This window comes from Pituophis catenifer, unplaced genomic scaffold, assembly GCF_029215685.1.
Source record: "Pituophis catenifer annectens isolate HBS135680 unplaced genomic scaffold, rPitCat1.0.hap2 SCAF_2, whole genome shotgun sequence".
Classification (NCBI taxonomy): domain Eukaryota; kingdom Metazoa; phylum Chordata; class Lepidosauria; order Squamata; family Colubridae; genus Pituophis; species Pituophis catenifer.
In genome coordinates this window covers 226,739,494-226,759,754 of record NW_027256882.1, presented here as the reverse complement: position 1 = coordinate 226,759,754, position 20,261 = coordinate 226,739,494, and the positions used below count along the sequence as shown (strand labels likewise).

General features: G+C 38.7%; 1 protein-coding gene across 1 annotated transcript; it reads right to left on the bottom strand.

Moving 5' to 3' along the window:
- Positions 1 to 930: 930 nt before the first annotated feature.
- On the bottom strand, positions 931 to 13,792 carry FXN (frataxin). The gene is made up of 5 exons (XM_070935591.1): positions 13,594 to 13,792; positions 10,995 to 11,092; positions 6,000 to 6,120; positions 4,665 to 4,762; positions 931 to 2,506 (listed from the first exon to the last, which is right to left on the bottom strand). The coding sequence occupies exons 1-5, from the start codon at positions 13,723 to 13,725 to the stop codon at positions 2,350 to 2,352; spliced, it is 606 nt and encodes a 201-aa protein (XP_070791692.1). The 5' UTR covers positions 13,726 to 13,792; the 3' UTR covers positions 931 to 2,349.
- Positions 13,793 to 20,261: the final 6,469 nt, after the last annotated feature.

The following is a 20,261-nucleotide window of genomic DNA, read 5'->3' as shown; positions in this document are numbered from 1 at the left end:
TAATATCAGTCGTATCAATTAATCACGGTGCCCTAAGATTTTGTTTCCTTCTTCCTTTAAGTTAGTTTCCTTGGGATAAACTTCCTGTCATTGTGCTAGCTCAATGCTCCCATTTTGATACAAGAAATTGTATTAAGGGGTATCTATTAGAAAGTTATTTGATCTGAGAGTAGCACAATTTATTGAAATTTCAGATCAAAAAGATTATTGATGTCAAATACCAATCGAAATCCATTTACCGGTATATTCTTTTTAATAGCAATTTCATTTTTATTTGAATGACTCATTTGTGAGGCAAAAAGTGGGTTTTTTTGTTACCCGGAATCAAGAACAATTGTGAAACTCTCTTATATTGTCAACAACATAGAACATTATGGACCCAAACATTAATCCCAGTCAGAGGTACAGAACTATAGACTTTTTAAATAGTCAGTCAGCATTCATGGCCCCTGAGAATAATGACACTCTTAATGGAGCTTCTGAGTTTTTTCCCATCCATATTTTATTTTCTACAAATCTTGAGGCCCCTTCCAATTCCCAGCACCTTCCCTGACGTTACTCATGTTCAGATCTGACAATACTATTAATAAAAATGCAGAAGTGCTCAATTTCAGAAGGAATATTTAACATGTCTGACATTTGAAAAAATGCAAAATTCCAGAAGTTAGATGCGTTGTAACACGTTTGTCACAAATAAGAGATCCTATCGCATTGTTCAACAATGTATTCTTTACAACGAATGGTGGCAGGAGGAGGAACTTACCTTTACTGTTGAACTCTGCTTTGTTCAGAGTACTGTAAATATAAGGCAAGCATGAACATGATTCAAATCTAAGCAAATATTTTTAAAAAGTAAATTGAAGAAGAAATTTGTTGAACTAAATGCAGGGGTTACAATGTTGGTTTAAAAAAGGCATCTTATTGAAATAGTTTTGCAGTATTTACTTTTATTAAAATAATTAAACTCTAAGGAAGAAGTGACCCAAATTTCTCTTGGCTTCTCTTTTCTCCACAACACAAAACCTGTATTAACATGGCAAGCCATTCAAATGCTGCTACTAATGGAAAAATGACTTTTTATATAGTTTACTACCACTTTTAGCTCATTGTTAGAGAACATTGTGATTTAAAGGCACTGGACCTACAGAAACTGAGTCCCAGTTAATAGAAAAAGTCCACAATACATGAATCTTCTTTGCTACATCCAAAGCTTGAAAGCAATTCTCTTAATGAGACAGAAAACAAACCAAGACTAAGAGACTAATTAGAGAACACCAGATATTGTGAAATTCAGCCATGTCAGCCCCTATGTAAGGATACTTAAGTGGGAAGTGGAGGCTTCCCAAACCAAGAACACCTTGGTCCTCCTTTGTTTACACCAGTAGAAAAGACCACGTGTTAACAATGTGTCTCTGTGAGAGGAATATATCAATAAGGTTTCAGGAAAACTGGTCCCTGCCTTCTGGTGGTCCTCAGAAAATTATTGGAGCTCAATCCAAGGTTGGGACTGAAGTTCCCTATGTCTGAGCTAGAGAATAAGATCTCATACAGTTACAGATTCTCTAAATCTGTAATTTAGGACAATGGATTGAGAGTAGCTTTTGAAGCAGCCATGACAGTCTTCCAAAATATGCTTTGAAAACAATTTTTCAACTGCTTTGCATAGACCTAGTTTCTTCACCCATCTTAAAATCTAATGTTGCATTTAATTAAGGAGGATGTTGCACTTAATCCCACTTTTTCTACTCAGTTCACTATTAGTTTAATAATTTCCACTCCTTATTTCAAAGTTAAACATAAATTCAGGTTTTCTAATTATATATATGAAATAGGTAGGCTTAGTATTTCAATTAGTGTGTTTCTGATTTAAAAAAAAAAATCCCACTAATTAGATTCACTTTTAAAGGAATTATTGGAGTACTTCACACAAAAGCTACTTAGAAATTATTGCATACAGTTGCATTCTATGGTGGGACATAGTATGATATATTGGACATACCACTTGATTATGGCAATTCCCCTGAATATTGCCATTATTATAGAAGTTATTGATAGTGGAGTACATATATAGCAAAAGTATCCAGTTTGGCTGGCAACTCTTATGCAAATATCACACTTCTACAATTGGATACAATCGTGCAGAAATATTTCACGACTGTTATGCTTGGAATACAAGAAAAAGAACAAAAACATGTAGTGTGTATTTATATATATTTCCATTAGTGCTTAATAAAACAGATTTGAACTTTTTGAGAATTTAAATTTGGACAAACATATTAAAACTAGTATACCATGAGAAAGAAAGAAATGGGTGAAAGTCCAAAGTCTTTGGATTTTTATAGATAGATATCAAGAATTAGGCTCTCCACCAGCATGTGTTAAAGTTGATAAATCCAGTTCAATTGCTAATGCAAGTGAAAGTTCCCTTGACAATAGATCATGAAGAGAAATGCCATCATGAGAATAAATCCAATTTTTTCCAGTCCAGTCATAACGTTTTGGCCCACTATGAAAAATTAAGACATGAGAGAGCTAAAACTTAAACATTTACAAAATATAATGGAGCATGCATAAATAAAAGCATTGGTTCTCACTTATTCATAAAACTCATAAATAACCTTGCTTAAAATGGGAGAAGAATACTCTATAGCCGTGATGGTGAACCTATGGCATGCGTGCCACAGGTGGCACGCGGAGCCATATTAGTGGGCATGCCAGCTCAGCTCTGGGGCGCATGCGCATGCCGGCCAACTGATTTTCGGGCCTTCTGGGCCCACCAGAACAGGCTGTTTCCTGCCTCTGGAGGGCCTGGGGGGTGGGTGGGAAGGCCTGTTTTTTTTCTTACCTGGCTCCAGATCCTCTCTGTGTATCTGGGAACGGCGAAAACAGCCTTTCTCACTTCCTTGGAAGCCCTACGGAGGCTCAAAGGGCCCATTTCCCCACTCCTGGTGGGACAGGAAGTGAGGTTTTTTCCTGTCCCCAGCCTCCAGAGACTCCTAGAGAGGCTCCTAGAGACTCCTAGAGAGGCTCCTAGAGACTCCTAGAGAGGTTCTGGAGGCTGGGGACAGCAAAAAATGTCACTTCCTGTCCCACCGGGAGTTGGGAAATGGGCTTTTTCAGCCTCCGTAGGGCCTCCAAGGGAGTGGGAAAGGCTGTTTTCGCCGTTCTCAGATACACAGAGAGGATCTGGAACCAGGTAAGAAAGAAAAACGGGCCTACCAGGCCATCATGTGCCAGGAGCGGGGGGGGAGGGGATTGCGCACACATGCGTGTGGGCACATGCGCGCGACCCTCCCCCGCCCCCTCTCTCCTGGCACGCGATGGCAAAAAGGTTAGCCATCACTGCTCTATAGCCATGGTGAAGCAGTGGTTAAAGTACAGTATTGCAGGCTACTTCTGCTGATCACCAGCTGCCTGCAATTTGGCAGTTTAAATCTCACCAGGTTCAAGGTTGACTCAGCCTTCCATCCTTCTGAGGTTGATAAAATGAGGACCCAGATTGTTGGGGGCAATACGCTGACTCTGTAAACCGCTTAGAGAGGGCTGTAAAGCACTGTGAAGCAGTATATAAGTGCTAAGTGCTAAAGTAAAAGAAAGGAAACCTGACAAATTCTTAATCATACAGTTCAAATTCATATCCCTTTGGAAATATAGGAATTTCACCATTTATTATATTCATGCACACATGTCATCCTTCCTTGCTTTACAACTGGTGTATATCTCTGTAGCATAATCAAATTAAAATTTACTGTTTAGTCCAAACTGGCAATTGACAGTTTGAATAAGACGTGAAGCAATACTCAAATTTGAATATCTAGTTAACAAGACCTCTGCAGAAATTTTAATTTTTTCATTCATTTTGTAATAAGAACTTTAAAAGTTAGGTAAACACTTGTGTTTATCCCTCCCCAATTTTTCTAAGGTGCTTAATGCTTTTTAAGCTACAGACATAGCTGTATCATATACTTATCAAAAATTAGTATGTAATCTAATGTATGGCTGGCTTGATTCTGCTTGCTGGATTACTTTTACATGTACTTAACTGGTAACTACTTGTAAAAATAATCATCAGCAAGTTTTACATACATACAAATGCTCTCTTTTATGCACAATGATTGGTACATAAACATACACTGTTAAGTCCAGTGGACATCCTTATGAAAAAGAATGTAACTTACGCATTCTAGAGAACAGTAATTGACCGTTTCTGACACTCTCTTATTATTTGGATGTTGTGTGCTTACAAAAGAAATAAACAATTCAGCTACCTTCAGTATTTTATTTACTAATAGATTTTACAGACTCAAAGGATGGTTTATGTACTTCTTCCACAATCAAACAACATCCAATTAATAGTCTTTCAACTAAGACAAAAGCATTAGTAGATAGTAGTATTCAGCTGACTTCATCTGGGCTTGGGAGCTTTAAAGCCTCAAGTTGGTTTATATGTGATTGGCAGCCAGAAAATTCTAGGTGTTTTCTAAATTTCTAAAAAAGGGAAATTTTGTTAGAAGACAGCATCGAAGTCTAGAATCTGGACAATCTTGGAAATGCCATACTATTGATTTAGAAATTTCAGAACGATATCTAATAAATGAATTGTGCATTATGTTTTAGTTCAACTACAAATTTTCAAATCATTGTAACCTATAAACTAAACTCACCTGATTGGAGAAGAGAGCCATATCTGTTTATTTGGTGTCTGTTTATTGATTACATAAGTTCCCATGTTTCCACTCAGTTTCACTGTTAGTACTCCATTCTTTAGAATAAAAAGTAAAAAAAAAGACCTTTGAATTAACATTATTGTGCAAGAGATTTTTCAAATATTAAGTAGAGGCTACTTTTACTACAGTTAAAAGAATCACTCATATTACTGTTAAATGAGTACATTTCAACCAAATTAAACTATTTGCTTCATTTAATTCCCTCTTTACTTTTGTTACCCTGTTCTCTTATCAATTAGCTTCCAGGAATTTTAGAAAAAATAAACACTGGTTCTAAGTTACACATACTGTAAATACACTCACATCTGCCCAATAGCAAACCATAAAATGGCATCTCACTTGTTACATTTTCCCCCATCTATGCCACCTTCTGGTTTCACAACACAACACAGTCCATTCAGTAAAAATCATGATCAGACTACAAGAGAAAAATAAGTGCCTCCAGATGACAGCCTCCTATTGTTAATGTCCACGGTGCAATTATTTTTTTTCTTTTCACTGCTTAACAGGTTTTCTGCAATTAAAAAAAAATATAAGGGGGGAAATATGCAACTGTTGCAGAAAGAAAACAATATTGTCTGGACCCTGCCTCCCCACCCCCAATAATGTGTTTGAGACTTTAATCTGGTAGTATCTAGGCAATATGACAGGGAAAGAGAGAAGAAATGTGCACACACCCATGTACACACTCTTATTGGACACACTTTCCGAAAAATGTTAATCCAGAACCATAGCTGAATTGGGAAAAAATGCAAATTCTGAACTGTGACAAGGGCAAATATTTCCACAGGCAAATTCTTTAATATATAGAATCATGAAGATCATGTAGGAGGAACTATATGAAGCAACAGTTTGAATTGAATTTTAATGCTAAAGGCATCTTAAGGAAACAACATTAAGGAATGACAGGGTCTGCCTACATAGCATTGTACCAAGTTTCCAAATGATGCAGCAAATCTGAAGGATGTGCAGGCCTTTTCAATTCAACTCAGGCGTTGAGCTTCAACTTGCTTGATTCCAAGTAAACATGGCTTTTAGAAATACACTGGTCTGTAATATACCTGAGGGCTCCATAAAGAAGGCTAAGCAGTGATTTTACTGCCCTTGAGGAACAGTGCCCTGATAATATCTTTAGAATTCTGGAACTATAGGAGAATCTCCAATATTTTCAGCCATAATTAATAACATATAAAGGGTTTTTAAATGTTCTATCTACAAACAAGTTAAAATTTGCAAAAAAATTATAATAAAAAAACAACAATAGCATTATACCCCAAAGGAGACATCATAATCTTTAGAAGTAAACGGCTTGTCTGCCAAATCCTCAAAGAAATCTGTTAACGATTCCAGTGTTTCTTCAGCAAGTTTTTCATACTTGGTTTCATCTAATGAGCTGTAAAAGTCATGTGAATAAAGATTCGCTCAAATTTACTTGCTGAAAACAAGAGGGAGAGATTATAAACATTCAGAGGAAAAAAAATCAGACTACTTGAAGATATTTGTGTTGGAAGCATTTCATAGGTTTTATTAATAAAGAATAGGGGAAAGTTTATTATAGACCATGAAGAGAGAAATCAGCTGAGATTTAATTTTAGATAGGCCATTAAGTCATTTCTATTCATTTAATTTAAGCAACCATCTGATATAAGAATTCTTAGCTTATTACTTCTCAAAAAACATTTGGATATGATACAAATATAGTATATTAGTTAGTAGCAATTACTCCTCTAGGAGACAAACCACTGAATATATTTCAGAACTTCTAGAAACAACAAATGGAACTTTGGATATATTGCCAAATTCCTTTTCTATCAGGAATGGAAAGTATCCTTAGCCTGGTTGTTCTTTTCACTATCCCTGCAGGAGGAACAATTAATTTTCTTTCCTAGCTCATAAGGAAATAAATAATTTCAATAAAGAGCTGTCTCCTAGCTAGTTAAGAGATTATGTTTCAGTACTACTAAAACAGAATAACCATTTGGAAGGACATATGTCAAAAATGTTCTGGATGAGACTTGCAAATTAAGCCTGCATTGTCTCATGTAAGAATAAAATAAGGACAAGTTGCTCAATATTTATTTGTATCCCGCCTTTATTATTTTTACAAATAACTCAAAGCGGCAAACATATTAGCCCCTCCTATTTCTTCTACAACAATAACCCTGTGAGGTGGATTGGGCTGAGAGAGAGAATGACTGGCCCAAAGTGACCCAATAGGCTTTCATGCCTAAAGTGGGACTAGAATTCTTAATCTCCTGGTTGGGAGCCTTGTGTTTTAACTACTAGATCTAACTGGCTCAATGGATAAGAAATGCTGCTAAATTAGTGATATTCCTAATGTTTCAATGCAACATTATATACAACAATTAAGGCAACAGTTAAGGATACCTCCAGCTCCTGTAGGTAAACAATAACAGACTTATCCTGACGCAGAAGAGAGAAAAGAAAGAGTAATATTTAGCAAGGAACTCCTATAATTACCTTTAGACCAGAGTACAGGACTAAAAAAATCTAGGAAGATGCTCTTTTCTGCCATCTAGAGGTTACAAAAAAGTTATTTGGCCCTGCCTGTCAGATAAATGTTAGATGCAGCTCAGCAAAAAATATCAATGCTACGTGTGGTTTACTACACTAAATTAGTCAGGACATGTCCTTTCAGTTAAGGATTCCTTAATTCCAACATTCCCCAGCTTGTGCTGCCTCAATATGGCAGTTTTTTTCCCCAAATGCCACCACTCTGCTTAACAACAGTCAAATAATATACTAAGACTGTATTACTATTATTCTTCTCTTCCTTACTAGTATCTATCTCTTCCCTCTTATTACTATAACCATGTTGCTTGTATCTTTCAATTTATATTGTTACTTGTTTTCTAGTACAATTTTTATTGTACAAGCTTATTAGTAACCTTGACTATCACTAAGTGTTGTATCTTTTTATTCTTGATGAATGTATTTTATTCTCCTTATGTACACTGAGAGCATATACACCAAAGACAAATTCCTTGTGTGTCCAATCACACTTGCCCAATAAAGAATTCTATTCTATTCTATTCTATTCTATTCTATTCTATTCTATCCTATCCTATCCTATCCTATCCTATCCTATCCTATCCTATCCTATCCTATCCTATCCTATCCTATCCTATCCTATCCTATCTTTTGGGGGGGACAGATGAGGGAGGTCGTCAGGCAGTTACACCAACAGTGTATTCTTCCAGGAGGATCACCCAAGGTGTGAAGGTCATCAAATCTCTCCTATATTTTATCAAGTAACCACAAGGACAGAGAAAATATGAGGGTTCCTTGGTGCTCTCTTAGCTTGGTTGTTTTCTTTCAGAAGTTTTATTACCCAAACAAGGTGATATCATCAGTGCTTTATCTTACAGAGCAGATGAAGTGAATGCTGGATGATAGGCCCATTAAGTCAGATGGCGCTAAACATGCTATGGATCTTCCAGAGTAGAAACAGTATTTATGACATAGGCTGATTTAAATCCTATGGAATGTCTACTGACTGATGTTTTCATGCAGAGAAAAGAAAATCCAAAACTATAAAGGCAGAAATGCAGTGGAACACGAAGCGTAGAAAGAAGTACTAATATGGAAAAGCTCAATACAATGAAAAATGAAATGAACTCACTACACAGACATCTTGGGTATCAATGAATTGAAACAGAGTGAAATTGGTCATTTTCAGTCAGAAAAACATACCGTTTATTTCTCAAAACATGAAAAATCAAAAGAACTCTGTTGTTTTCATATAGTCAGGAAGGTTATAGCAAAGACAGTATTTTGGTACAATGAAGATAATGATCAAATAACATCAGTTACATTTTGCAGACAACCCTTTAATGAGCTATGATAGTTATCCAGATCTGTGATCCTGGTATTGAGGAAAAAGAGGAATGAATTTTATGGTCAAGTTTGATCAGAAATCAATAGAAGCTGCAAGCAAGATGTGCTGTTTTTGATTGGGATCTGGAAAGACAATGTTACAAAGGAGGAAAACATAATTGAACTACACAAGTAGGAAACAAAAATGAGACAGCAGAATGAATGGTCAGTTTCTGCCAATCCAATTTCTTCATTGCTAACACTATCCTTATCAGGTGGAGCGACAGAGAAACCAAATTGACCGTATTATTGATGTAAGGAAATGGAAGAGCTCACTTAAAACAGCAAAGACATGGTGAGGGGCTGATTGTGGAACAGATCACAAACTGCTAGTGTGCAACCTCCAAGTTAGGTTAAAGTGGAAAAACAAAACCAGTTTCCACTATATAATCTTGACAATATATTTACCATGTAAAGGAAAAGTACAAAATCCTGAGTTTCATTTACAAGGAGCCATAGGAACTATGGAATTAAATCAAAGAAACTGTTTAGGATGACTGTGAAAATATATTGTTAAAGACCAAGAAACAGAAGAAACCAACTGGATGAGAAGAGAAACGGTAAAAATTGCCTATAAGATAAGCCAAAGCTAAGAAAGGTAAAGGAACTGAGCAAAGAATTTCACAGAGCTCTTAGAAGAGACAAGAAGCAATACCACAGCATTACCATTGTAAAGATACTAAAATGGACACAGAAAAACAACATTTTCCAAAAGATTTCCAAACTCAAAAGGATATTCCAACCTCAAACCTAGAATGTCAAGAAACAGTAATTTATTCAAAGCAGATAAAGACGAGAGTATACTAAAATACTGCATAGTAAGTATATCAATATCCAAGATACCCTAGAAGATATGTATTCATGTTTGTGAGAACTGCTAGTATTAGAAGTTAAATCAGCATTCCAGTCATTACCAAGACAGAATGCTATAGGAATAACAAAAGAATCAAGAGAGGTTCTAACCAAATTTTTCAAGCAAATCTGGAACGACACAGTTGTCAATAGTCTGAAAGAGTTGAATCCACTTATCAATATCAAAGAATAGAGATTTCACAGATTGTGCAAACTATTACACAGCATCCTTTAATTTCACATCCAAGTAAAATAATGCTTAGGGTCATCCAACACAGATTAGAGCCGTAGGCACAAAGGGGAAATAGCACGAATTCAAACTGGTTTTAAAAAAGGCCAAGGAATAAGTGACATTATTGCATCTGTATCCTGGATAATTGAAAAAGTCAAAGAATGCCAAAAAAAGGTCAATATGCACTTTATTGGATATAGAAAATGGGTGTTCCAGAATCTCTCACATGCAAAATCTATACATATGACAGAAAGCCAATTCTGAACAACACAACCACAGACTGTTTCCAAATGGACAAAAGAGTGAGATAAGGCTGTATATTCTCTTTATTTATTCAATTTATAGGCTGAAAATATTTGAGGCATGCTGTATTGGTAGAAGATGAACAGGGTTTAAAACTGGACAAAATTTTAATAACTTCTGATATACTGATGACCCTACTTTGAAAGCTATAAATGATTTGAAAGTTGTAGTAATTAAAATCAAAAAGCAGGAAAATGGAATTAAGATTGAATATAAAAATGATCAAACCATGATAATTGGTACAGTAAAAAGCCTTTGAAATGATAATAAAAACATTGAAGTGCTGGATGGCTTCTGTTTTTTAGGACTGACCATCAACAGTGAACAAGCAGCAGTGAACAAAGATGCCATAGTATTACTTGATAGGATAGCAACAATATGTTGAAAAATATATTTGGATGCTAAAATGTGTCTGTACCTATAAGCATTAGAATGATGAAGACAGTAGTTTTCCCTATGACAGTCTATGAATGTGAAAGTTGCATTTTGAAGAAGCAAATTAGGGGAAGAGTATTGACACTCTGGTGGAGAACGTTCTTGCAAATACTATGAATAGTCAGAAAAACAAACAGTAGACCACAGAACCAATCAATCCATAGTTCTCACTTGAGGCACATATGACCAGGCTCAACTATCATATTTTAGACATATTACATGAAGATCCAGCTCCCTTGAGAAGTTCATAATGCTGAAAAAGAGAAGAGTGGACTATCAGTAGCAAGTTGGCAGAATTGAATTACAAGTCACTAATTCACTCCTGACCAACTTAAAAGGCCGGATAGACAACAGATTGTTTTAGACAAAGTTTGTCTATGTGGTTGCTAAGAGTCAACACCTACTTGATGAAACTTAATCACAATGGGCACTAGCTTTAGTTAATGCTAGCTCTGAGTGCCATATATCAAGTTCTGTCTTGCTCACTAATTTAGCCTTTGGGGAAAAAAACATAACACAATACATTATCAATTGTGCAAAGAACATACCTTTTGTCTATGAGAGTTCCTGTTCTTCTTTCAAATATAAGTTGAATACTCTTGATTCTGTTTATCAGAACATGGTCTAAAAAGTGCACATGAACATCCTGTAAAAAAAAAAGTTTCAACTTAAATAAGCTTTTGCCAAAATAGTGATCTATAGATGGGGTGGGACTATAATTTAATTATTTTGTGAATTTTTTTATTGAGGTAATGTTTTAAATTTTTTTATAATTTTAGAATTGTAAGCTGCCCAGAATCACTTGGTTGTAGAAATTGAATGAACGAATTAATACATTTTCTGGAATTCTCAGGAAGCATGGTTGAAAAGAATTCTGTGAATTATATTTTGAGACATTTAGAGGAAAACTGCTTTAAAGAAGGCTAGAAGTAAATGCCATGATGCCATGACATACAACTGAGGTCTATAAATGAGCACAACTCTATTTCATGCCATGGGAGATACTTTCAAATATAAGTGCTTATAAACACTTCCTATGTGGTCGGTGGTGCACTCTGAGTTTGGTTGTTTTCTTGCAGACATTTCATTACCAACTAGGTAACATCACTGTGCTGGAAAAGATTCACTTAAAAGCCATAGTGACTTATTTATTTATTTACTTATTTTATGGTCATAAAATCAAGTCTAATCACCTGACAATTGGACTTACAATCACTACAATTTACAACCAAAATCGTGGTCATAAGTCAAGGACTAACTGTAACAATACCGATTACAACCCAGGGAGTTGATTCAGTCCCACAACTATTTTTTCAGTTTCTTATCAAAATCCAAATAGAATTTAGACCAAGCTAAGTTAGAACAAGTCACCACTCCAGTAAAGAGGGACAGAGAACTGGGCAGTGGAGAAGCAGCAGATGAATTATCAAGTCCATCCTTTCCTTCTACCCTCAAGGCCACCTGATCCTTTACACAGAAAAGGAGAGGAATAAACGCAAAAGTTTACAGAGGTCTTTGAAGCTGAAGCTTAGGAGATATCATCCTTCCCTGAGTTACTATCGTTTGGGGCAAACTTAGTTCTAAACTTAGTTTAGAGCATGAAGTAATGATAGCAGAATAAAGGCACTGACATACTGAAAAACTGTTATTGTTAAAACATAAAAAGCTTCCCCTTTACTTATGCATGCATCACTGGTCTTTTGAGATCAATGTGTTCTCATCATCCTCATTCTTTTTCTAATACAATAAACACCCAGAATCACTTTACAGATACTATCTCTGCGCTCATATAATATATTAAAGGGATTGCAGCCTTTACTCCTGGGAATGAATGTGACTTGGAGAAGGGCAGGAAGATCATTCTGATTTGTCCACTAACTAAAACACTAGTGTTATTGAAATGCTCGAAATACAAACTGGGAAACTGATATAAATTCCTAAGAATGAAAAAACAAAGGTACAACCTCTCATCCAAAATCAAAGCAAACTAATCCTATGGGTATGTATTCAGTAGTAAGTCTCATTCTATGCAACGCCATTTGGGTTTTAAGCACAAGTTAGAGATTCAATAAACGATGCTTGTTTTTTTTCCCTAGTGCAAACTATAATTAAGTGCAAGCAATAAAAATGCATAGGTTTGAACAGAATACAAAAGCATTTCTTGAAGGCTGTCGAGTCTGTTGCACTCGCACATCATTCAAAACCTCCCTCTGGATTGGCAACAGAATGCAACAGAATGCAAGTAGTAGGTACATCTCCAATATCTCAGGTAGCCACATCATCCCTTACCTGTTTCAACTTTCCAGCTGAGGAGAGAATTCAACAGCCTTTAGAAAGGCATCAAATCTGGCCTCCAAGAGTTCTAACACCCCTTCACCCCTCACGCATTGCCTGGATGAAGGTGAACAATTATATGGCCTTTTTACTATGTCAAACTATCCATGGCCAATTTACGGAGAATGAGCTCCAACACTGGAAGTTTTTAAGAAGATGTTGGATAACCATTTGTCTGAAGTGGTGTAGGGTTTCCTGCCTAAGCAGAGGGTTGGACTAGAAGACCTCCAAGGTCCCTTCCAACTCTGTTATTCTTGTCCTGTCCTGTTCCTGTTCCTGTTCCTATTCTATTGTCAGGACCAGGGGTCTCCAACCTTGGCAACTTTAAGACTTGTGGACTTCAACTCCCAGAATTCCTCAGCCAGCTTTGCTTTGCTTTGCTGGCTGAGGAATTCTGGGAGTTGAAGTCCACAAGTCTTAAAGTTGCCAAGGTTAAGGTTGGAGACCTCTGGTCAGGAGTGTCCATCCTTGGCAACTTTTAACAACTGTGGACTTCAACTCCCAGAATTCCCCATCCCAGCCATGCCGGGTGTTGAAGTCCACGAGCCTTAAAAGTAGCCGAGGTTGGGCAGCCGTGGATAAGTGTTACATCGGGCTGCTCGAAGGAAGGGATGCGGCTGCCCTTCCGAGGCCCTGGGCGGATCGGGGCAGGGCGATTCCTTCCCGAACGAAGCGACGCCTACCTCGCCGAGAATGGCGGGAAATAAAGTTCAAATCCTCCGCCAGGATCTGCTCTCTCCTTGCCCCCCACCCAACAAAGACAATTCCTGGTGGCCTCCTTTCCTTCCGCCCTCGCAAGCCAAGCGCGCTCACCGGCTGGCTGAGAAAGAAGGAAGAAGCGGCGGCCGCCGGGGCCTCTTTCCTCCGGCCCGCGCCGTTGCTTAGACGGCGGGCCCCAAGCAACAGTCCCGCGGAGAAGACGCAGGCTCTTCCCCGGCTCCACATGTTGCCAGGCCGCCGCTCGGGAACAGGCCTGCCTCTGGCCGCCGCGGCCCCTTCCGCGAACCACAGAGAACGGCGGCTGTGGAAGCTGGCGAAGGACCCGCGGCTGCCCTCTGGCGGTGCCTGAGAAAGACCCAGGAGAAGGATCCGAGGTGCTTTGGCGCAGGTCTTTTCCAAGTGGGATTTAAAGAAAGAAAAGAAAAACGTTTTGGATTTTTTTTTTTAACAGTTAAAAAAAAAAGAAGAAACTAACAAACTAATAAGAGAAGAGAAGGAAGTAAAGAAAGAACAAAGCAAAAGTGCAGAAAAAAAAAGTTGTAAGAAATTATTTCTGATTTTATTTATTTATTTACGTGCACCCCACCTTTTATTATTTGTTACAAAGTACTCAAGACGTCAAACATGTCCAACACACCTTCCTCCCGTTTTCCCTTCAACAACAACCCTGTGAGGTGGGTTGGGCTAAGAGAGGTGACTGGCCCAAAATCTGGCTTTCATGACTAAGGTGGGAATAGAATTCATTGACCCTAGTTTTCTAAACGATTAGACCAGTGGTGGGTTGCTACCGGTTCGCCCCAGTTCAGGCGAACTAGTAGCAGTGGCGGCTGGAGGCTCTGCCCACCCACCTGGACGTCATCAAATAAGCTCTGCGCATGCGCAGAAGCGCACGCAAGAGCGAACCAGTAGTAAAGGCAGAGATGGGTTTCAGCAGGTTCTGACCAGTTCTGGAGAACCGGTAGTGGAAATTTTGAGTAGTTTGGAGAACCGGTTCTGGTTGGCCCCAGAGTGGGTAGGAATGGAGATTTTGCAATATCCTTCCCCCAGGAGTGGGGAAAGTGGAGATTTTACAGTATCCTTCCCCAGCCATGCCCACCAAGCCATTCCCACCAAGCCATGCCACTCCCACCAAGCCACACCCACAGAACCGGTAGTAAAAAAATTTGAAACCCACCACTGAGCAAAGGTAAGTGAAACCCACCACTGGAGTAGACTAAACCTGCTCTTTTACAACAGTTATAAGTATAAATTTAAACTGACCTCATACTCTAAGGTTTACAACATTGCTTTCATTTTTTTAATTAACTATTATTTTTTCTAATCGTCAAAATCATACATTATCCCATTTATTTCTGTCTCACACATGAAGTTCCAATCAGCATTAAAATGTCTTTTCACTAATCAAAACTGTCAATTTTGCCATTTCAGCAAGTTCCAATATTTTCACTATCCACTGTTCCATTGTGGATAATGTCAATTTTTCCACCATTGTACATATAAAAGTATCTCTGCTCTTATATTTATTTTAAAAAGGTTCCATTCGGGTTTCCCCCCCCCCCCCGCTTTTTATCAATAAGTTCTGAAAGAAACATCTCTGGCTTCACTTATATATAAAGCTTTAAAATCTTCTAAATTAATGCATATATTTGAATCCATTTTTAGCTTTTTTGCATGTTTACCATCATAATAAAAAGTCCGCTCTTGTTGTCTTTTACAGCATATGTATGTTTATACATTTTAAACATTTTTTTTCTGGTGAAAAATATTAATGATACATCATTTTGTAAAGATTTAAGATTATAACAATGTGAATTTCATGCATGTATTCTCCTATCATTCCAAATTTTAGCCTATTTTATTATACATTCTTTTGCTTGTTCTTCCATTTCAAATTTTAATAAAAGCAATACATTTCAGCTGTAACATGTTCATCATTTGTACACAATTGTTTCATTTTTACAATATTCAAAACCAAAAGTCATTCTACTTTAAATCTTTCTGATAAATATATATAAGAAAACCACTGACATTATATCCTCAAGTCAAAACTCGTGTTTTGTTTTAAAATAACCTTAGGAAAATCCTGCTATGTCACCATAAGTTAACCATTTCTGTTTTTTATTTTTCTTGTATAATATGGTTATTGTGGTGAGAGCTACAGAGGTATATTTGGACACACCCTGAATTTATATCTCTCCCATCTTCTCAATGTGGCACATCTGACAAAATTATTTTTAAAATCTTCTTTAATCTTAACTTTATCAAACCATGAATAGCTGTGCCTCCAAAACCTCAAATCATGTCCTTCTAATTCCAATAACTTTCTTTTTCTTAGCCTTACCCACTCTTTTATCCAAACTAAACAACAAGCTGTAAAACTATAATTTCAAATCAGATAAACTCAAACCTCCTCTTTCTTTAGCATCTTTTAAAAATATTTTAATTAAATTTAATTACAAGATAAAAATACAGAAAAAAGTTAAGAGAAAAGTGTAAAGAGAAAGAGAAAAAAGTGATGACTTTTCACTTTTTGAGTGCAGTAAAATACAAAACAATATAACTGCAACCTTTTGTTTCTTTAGCATCTTATAGGGCCGTGATGATGAACCTATGGCAAGCGTGCCAGAGGTTGCACGCAGTGCCCTCTCTATGAACACGCGAGCCGTCACCCCAGTTCAGCTCCGCCACGCATGCATGCGCACCTCCCACTGGCCAGCTGGTCTTCGGGTCTCTGCCGTGCATGCGGGGCATGTGGGGGGCTGTGCGTGGGGAGTGGGGCATGTGTGGGGGGATGCATGCACCTGAGGGGGGTGGGGAACTTGGGGGCCGTGCATGCATGCACCGGGGCGGGGCACATGTGGGGCATCTGCGCGCACAGCATGGGAAGGTGGGGTTTGTGCAGGGTGCGCATGTGCAGGGGACGGCACGTGCGGGCGGCACATGGGCATGCGTGGGAGGGCAGGGCGCGTGCAGGGGACCATGCATGTATGCGCAATGGGAGGGTCACAGGCACAGGGACCCCGCACGCATTGCATTCTGGGGATGCGCGCACGCGCACTTTGGGCACTCAGTCCAGAAAAGGTTAACCATGTTATAGGGCCTTCCTGCCACATTCAAATGGGTTCTGTGACTTTTACTGCTACATGGTAATGTTGGAAGAAATATCCATCTGGTTCAGTTCCAAGTGGGAAGAAAGACACTGGAAACATGGAGGCTGATTGGAAAGATGAAGCAGAACCATTAAGCACATGGTCCTGGTGCAGCTGACCACATGGAGTTGAGAGAGAGGGTTATTCAGACCCTGTCTTGGGATTTGAACTTGAGCTTCCTGTTCCTGTACAAACTATTGGCTGCTGTAGGGGGTCATAGCTAACCTTGTAGGTTTTCTGAGTCAAGCTTGGTTGAAGCTTGCTTGGTGATGCAATGTCCTCAGGTGATTTTGTAACGCAGCCAGGCTGCTGGATAATCCTATAATGTCCTGGAGGATCATGTCTTAATCCCATCACCCTGGAGCTGAAGGTCTTTTGTTTTGTAGATAGGCTGGCCCAGTCCTTCTGGGGCTATTAAGAAAGGTGGGGGCGGCTTTCCAAGAGCACGTTTCTCCTTTAGGGAAATATAATATTCTGCCTTTTTTAATATTTCTCAAAATATTACTTCTAGGAGAGGGGTGGGTGCTAACTTTCTACAGTCACATACATGAAATAGAAATTTTGCATAATACAGAGAAAGTTACCATTTCAGTGACTGGGTTTGATTGCAATCATGGTCTAACTGTGTCATATATTTTTCAAGAGCCACAATTTATAGGGTTTACAAAACATGCTAAGAGCCATCAGCTATGGCGCAGAATGCACATTTGTGTTGAATACAAAAACAAAATGAATTATTGAGTTAATTGTAATGTAGTTATCATGTTGTACAGACATATGTTTGTGAGATGTTTATCCATGGGTAATGGGTGGTTTATTCATCCCAGTTGCCTAGATTCACACCAAACACTATAAAGTAAACATGTCATCTTTCAAAGTGCTAGGGCAGCTAGGCTAAAATATGGCTGGCTTGTTTGTCATTCTGTGCATTGTGTGCAAAAAGAAAACCACCTTTTTAATTACATGTTCTGTGGCTAAACATACAGCCTTAACCAGAGTTAAAATCTTGTTCAAATTGGGACTGAAAACTGCTGCTGTTTTCTCTTGTGCTCTGCTTGGTTGTTGTTGTTTGCCTTCCTTATGCTAAGTAGCCAGACTAAAATAACTACATACATTGGAAAACATTCTACAGCATATTGATTTTGGTCTCAGATTATACGGCCTGGAAAAGTAAAGTAGGCCTCTGCGAGGCACTGCAAACGCAATGTGATCCACCTTGTTGGAGACCCAAAACTGATAACTACACAGTCATAGTCAGTAGGACAGAAGTGGCTTGCCCTCCTCCCAGAATAGTTTTCTGTTACCTATTGAGCCTACACCTGTGGCCCTAAGACCTCCCAATGGTCTCCCAATCACAAACTGATCAGTCCTGAAACTGGTTCGCTTTTACACCCAAACAAATTTATCTCGCTGGTGCCAAAACCAAATACACAACTTAAAATTCAGGATTGGATAGGATAGGAAGAGTTTCAATTCAGCACTTAAATAGTTCTTAAAAATAAAACAGGATAAGTGGAATTCTTCCTTCCTTTAATCAGCTTTTTAAAAAAAAATGCTTACTGTACAAAGAAACCAATTATTTAAATGAGTGCTTATTATTTTTTGGAGAGGCATAATGTAAATAGTTTGACTGGCTTAAGTACCTTGTCAGAGTTTTCCAAAGAATCTAGCACCAGGCCAAAAGTTTAATATATCCTCCTGGGCATTCCTCCCCTCCCCCCCCCCCATTTGGGATCCTTGGTCTAGTTCTCACCCGAGCTCATCTGTAATTATAGTGTGTCACAATGATACATTTACAGTAGAGCATAAGACTCAGCTAGTAGTAAAGTCTTTTCTTTTGCACATTTTTTCCTTCACATATGCTCTCTTTGACAGGCAGATTCTGTGCATGGGCAGGAATCTGAATTTTCCAGAGGGATTTTCCTCCAGGATGACCCCACCACCACTGATGATATGTGTGAATGATCATGGTAGACAGGAGGCAAATGCTGGACAACCAACATGTAGAAGAAGGAGAGGAAATGTGGGAAGCATTTTGGAAGGGAGCTTCCCTAGTTTCCTGGAGATAAAAGGAGGACAAAAATCAGTGGTAAATCCAATTTTTTTTACTACCGGGCGTGGCTGTGGGCGTGGCTTGGTGGGCATGATGTGGCTTGGTGGGCGTGGCAAGGGAAGGATACTGCAAAATCTCCATTCCCACCCCAATCCATGGGAAGGATATTGCAAAATCTCTACTCCCACCCCACTTGGGGGCCAGCCAGAGGTGGCATTTGCCGGTTCTCCAAACTACTCAAAATTTCCGCTACCGGTTCTCCAGAACCTGTCAGAACCTGCTGGATTTCACCCCTGACAAAAATACTTTCAGGCATGTAAGATTGTGTTAATACAACCTTACAAGAAAGATAGAGCTGGTATTCCCGGTTGGGCTTCTTGTTTGGACTACCACGAAGGGCCTCAGAATCATGACAGTCCTTGCCAATCCTGTATAGCCGACAGACACGACTGCCTTTCTTTTAAAGTGTTAAGATGTTGGTTTGTTCAGTTGATGATTCTAACAGTCCAGAAACATAGGAAGACTGCTCATATCAAACTATTTCTATGATTTAATAATTCAAGGGTGGGCATCTGTGGCAACTTTATGACCTCCAGACTAGACTGGCTCAGGAATTCTGGGAGTTTATTTAGTTATAAAATTTATTGGCTGCCCATAGGGTAACTCTAGATGGCTTACAGTTACAAATAAGTTAAAACATAAAAAGTTACAATCAAACTTTAAAACCAAAGAGACATGGGGAGGGTGGAGGCGGACTGGAGGGTGAGGTGGGATCTGTTATTATTCAACCACCTTCATTGTGCTGTTCCCCCACTGAGGCCCCAAGCCAACCTGGCAAAGCCATGACTTTAGGCTTTTATGAGATAGGAGGGTTGGGCCAACCTCACATCAGGGAGGGGCAAGATGTTCCAGAGGGCAGGAGCAACAGCAGAGAAGGTTATATAGATCATAAACCTGCCATAGTTGCCCACCCCTGAGTTAACTGAACATATTATGTAATTCACTACATCTGCAAAAGCATTTTCAGCTTTGATTGGGATTTACTGGTGTTACAGTGTGACAGCACCACCGTCCATCCTCTACCCTAAAATGTTTCAGAGAGACATACAATATGGTCCTCCCTAAATCCCACCGGGCTATGCTCTGAGATCCAGCCATCCAATATATTTTTAGCAGGGGCTAAAAATCCTTCATATTCTTCTCGTCTCAGTTAAAATATGAGCACAAATGACTCAGCAGATGCCTGATTGTGTTTTTTTTAATTTTGAGTTCTGGCAATGCCTTGAAGGAAGCAGGTAAGAAGACCAGAGAACACGGTGAGGGGAAGGGGGAGTCACTGACTGGAAAGAACAGAAGAAAAGACACCATTTCTCCTTTTTAATTCTAATTGAGATTGGCCTGTATTTAAAAACAGGAAACACGAAGATGGTGTTTGGGGCCTACAATAGCAAAGTAGGGCAATGCAGCACTTCAAATTGGTGGATAAAAAAGAGCTTTGGAGCTTGTGGGCTGTTACCACACCACTTGTCTGCAACTTTTTCAAGCAGCTGCATTTTTTC

Excerpts from the sequence above, each read along its gene's own strand:
- FXN (XM_070935591.1), bottom strand. The coding sequence starts at position 13,725 with ATGTGGAGCCGGGGAAGAGCCTGCGTCTTCTCCGCGGGACTGTTGCTT. Across the intron at positions 11,093-13,593 it reads CCTTCTTTCTCAGCCAGCCG|GATGTTCATGTGCACTTTTT; the intron begins GTGAGCGCGCTT and ends TTTTTTTTACAG. Across the intron at positions 2,507-4,664 it reads TGGCTCTCTTCTCCAATCAG|TGGGCCAAAACGTTATGACT; the intron begins GTGAGTTTAGTT and ends AATTTTTCATAG.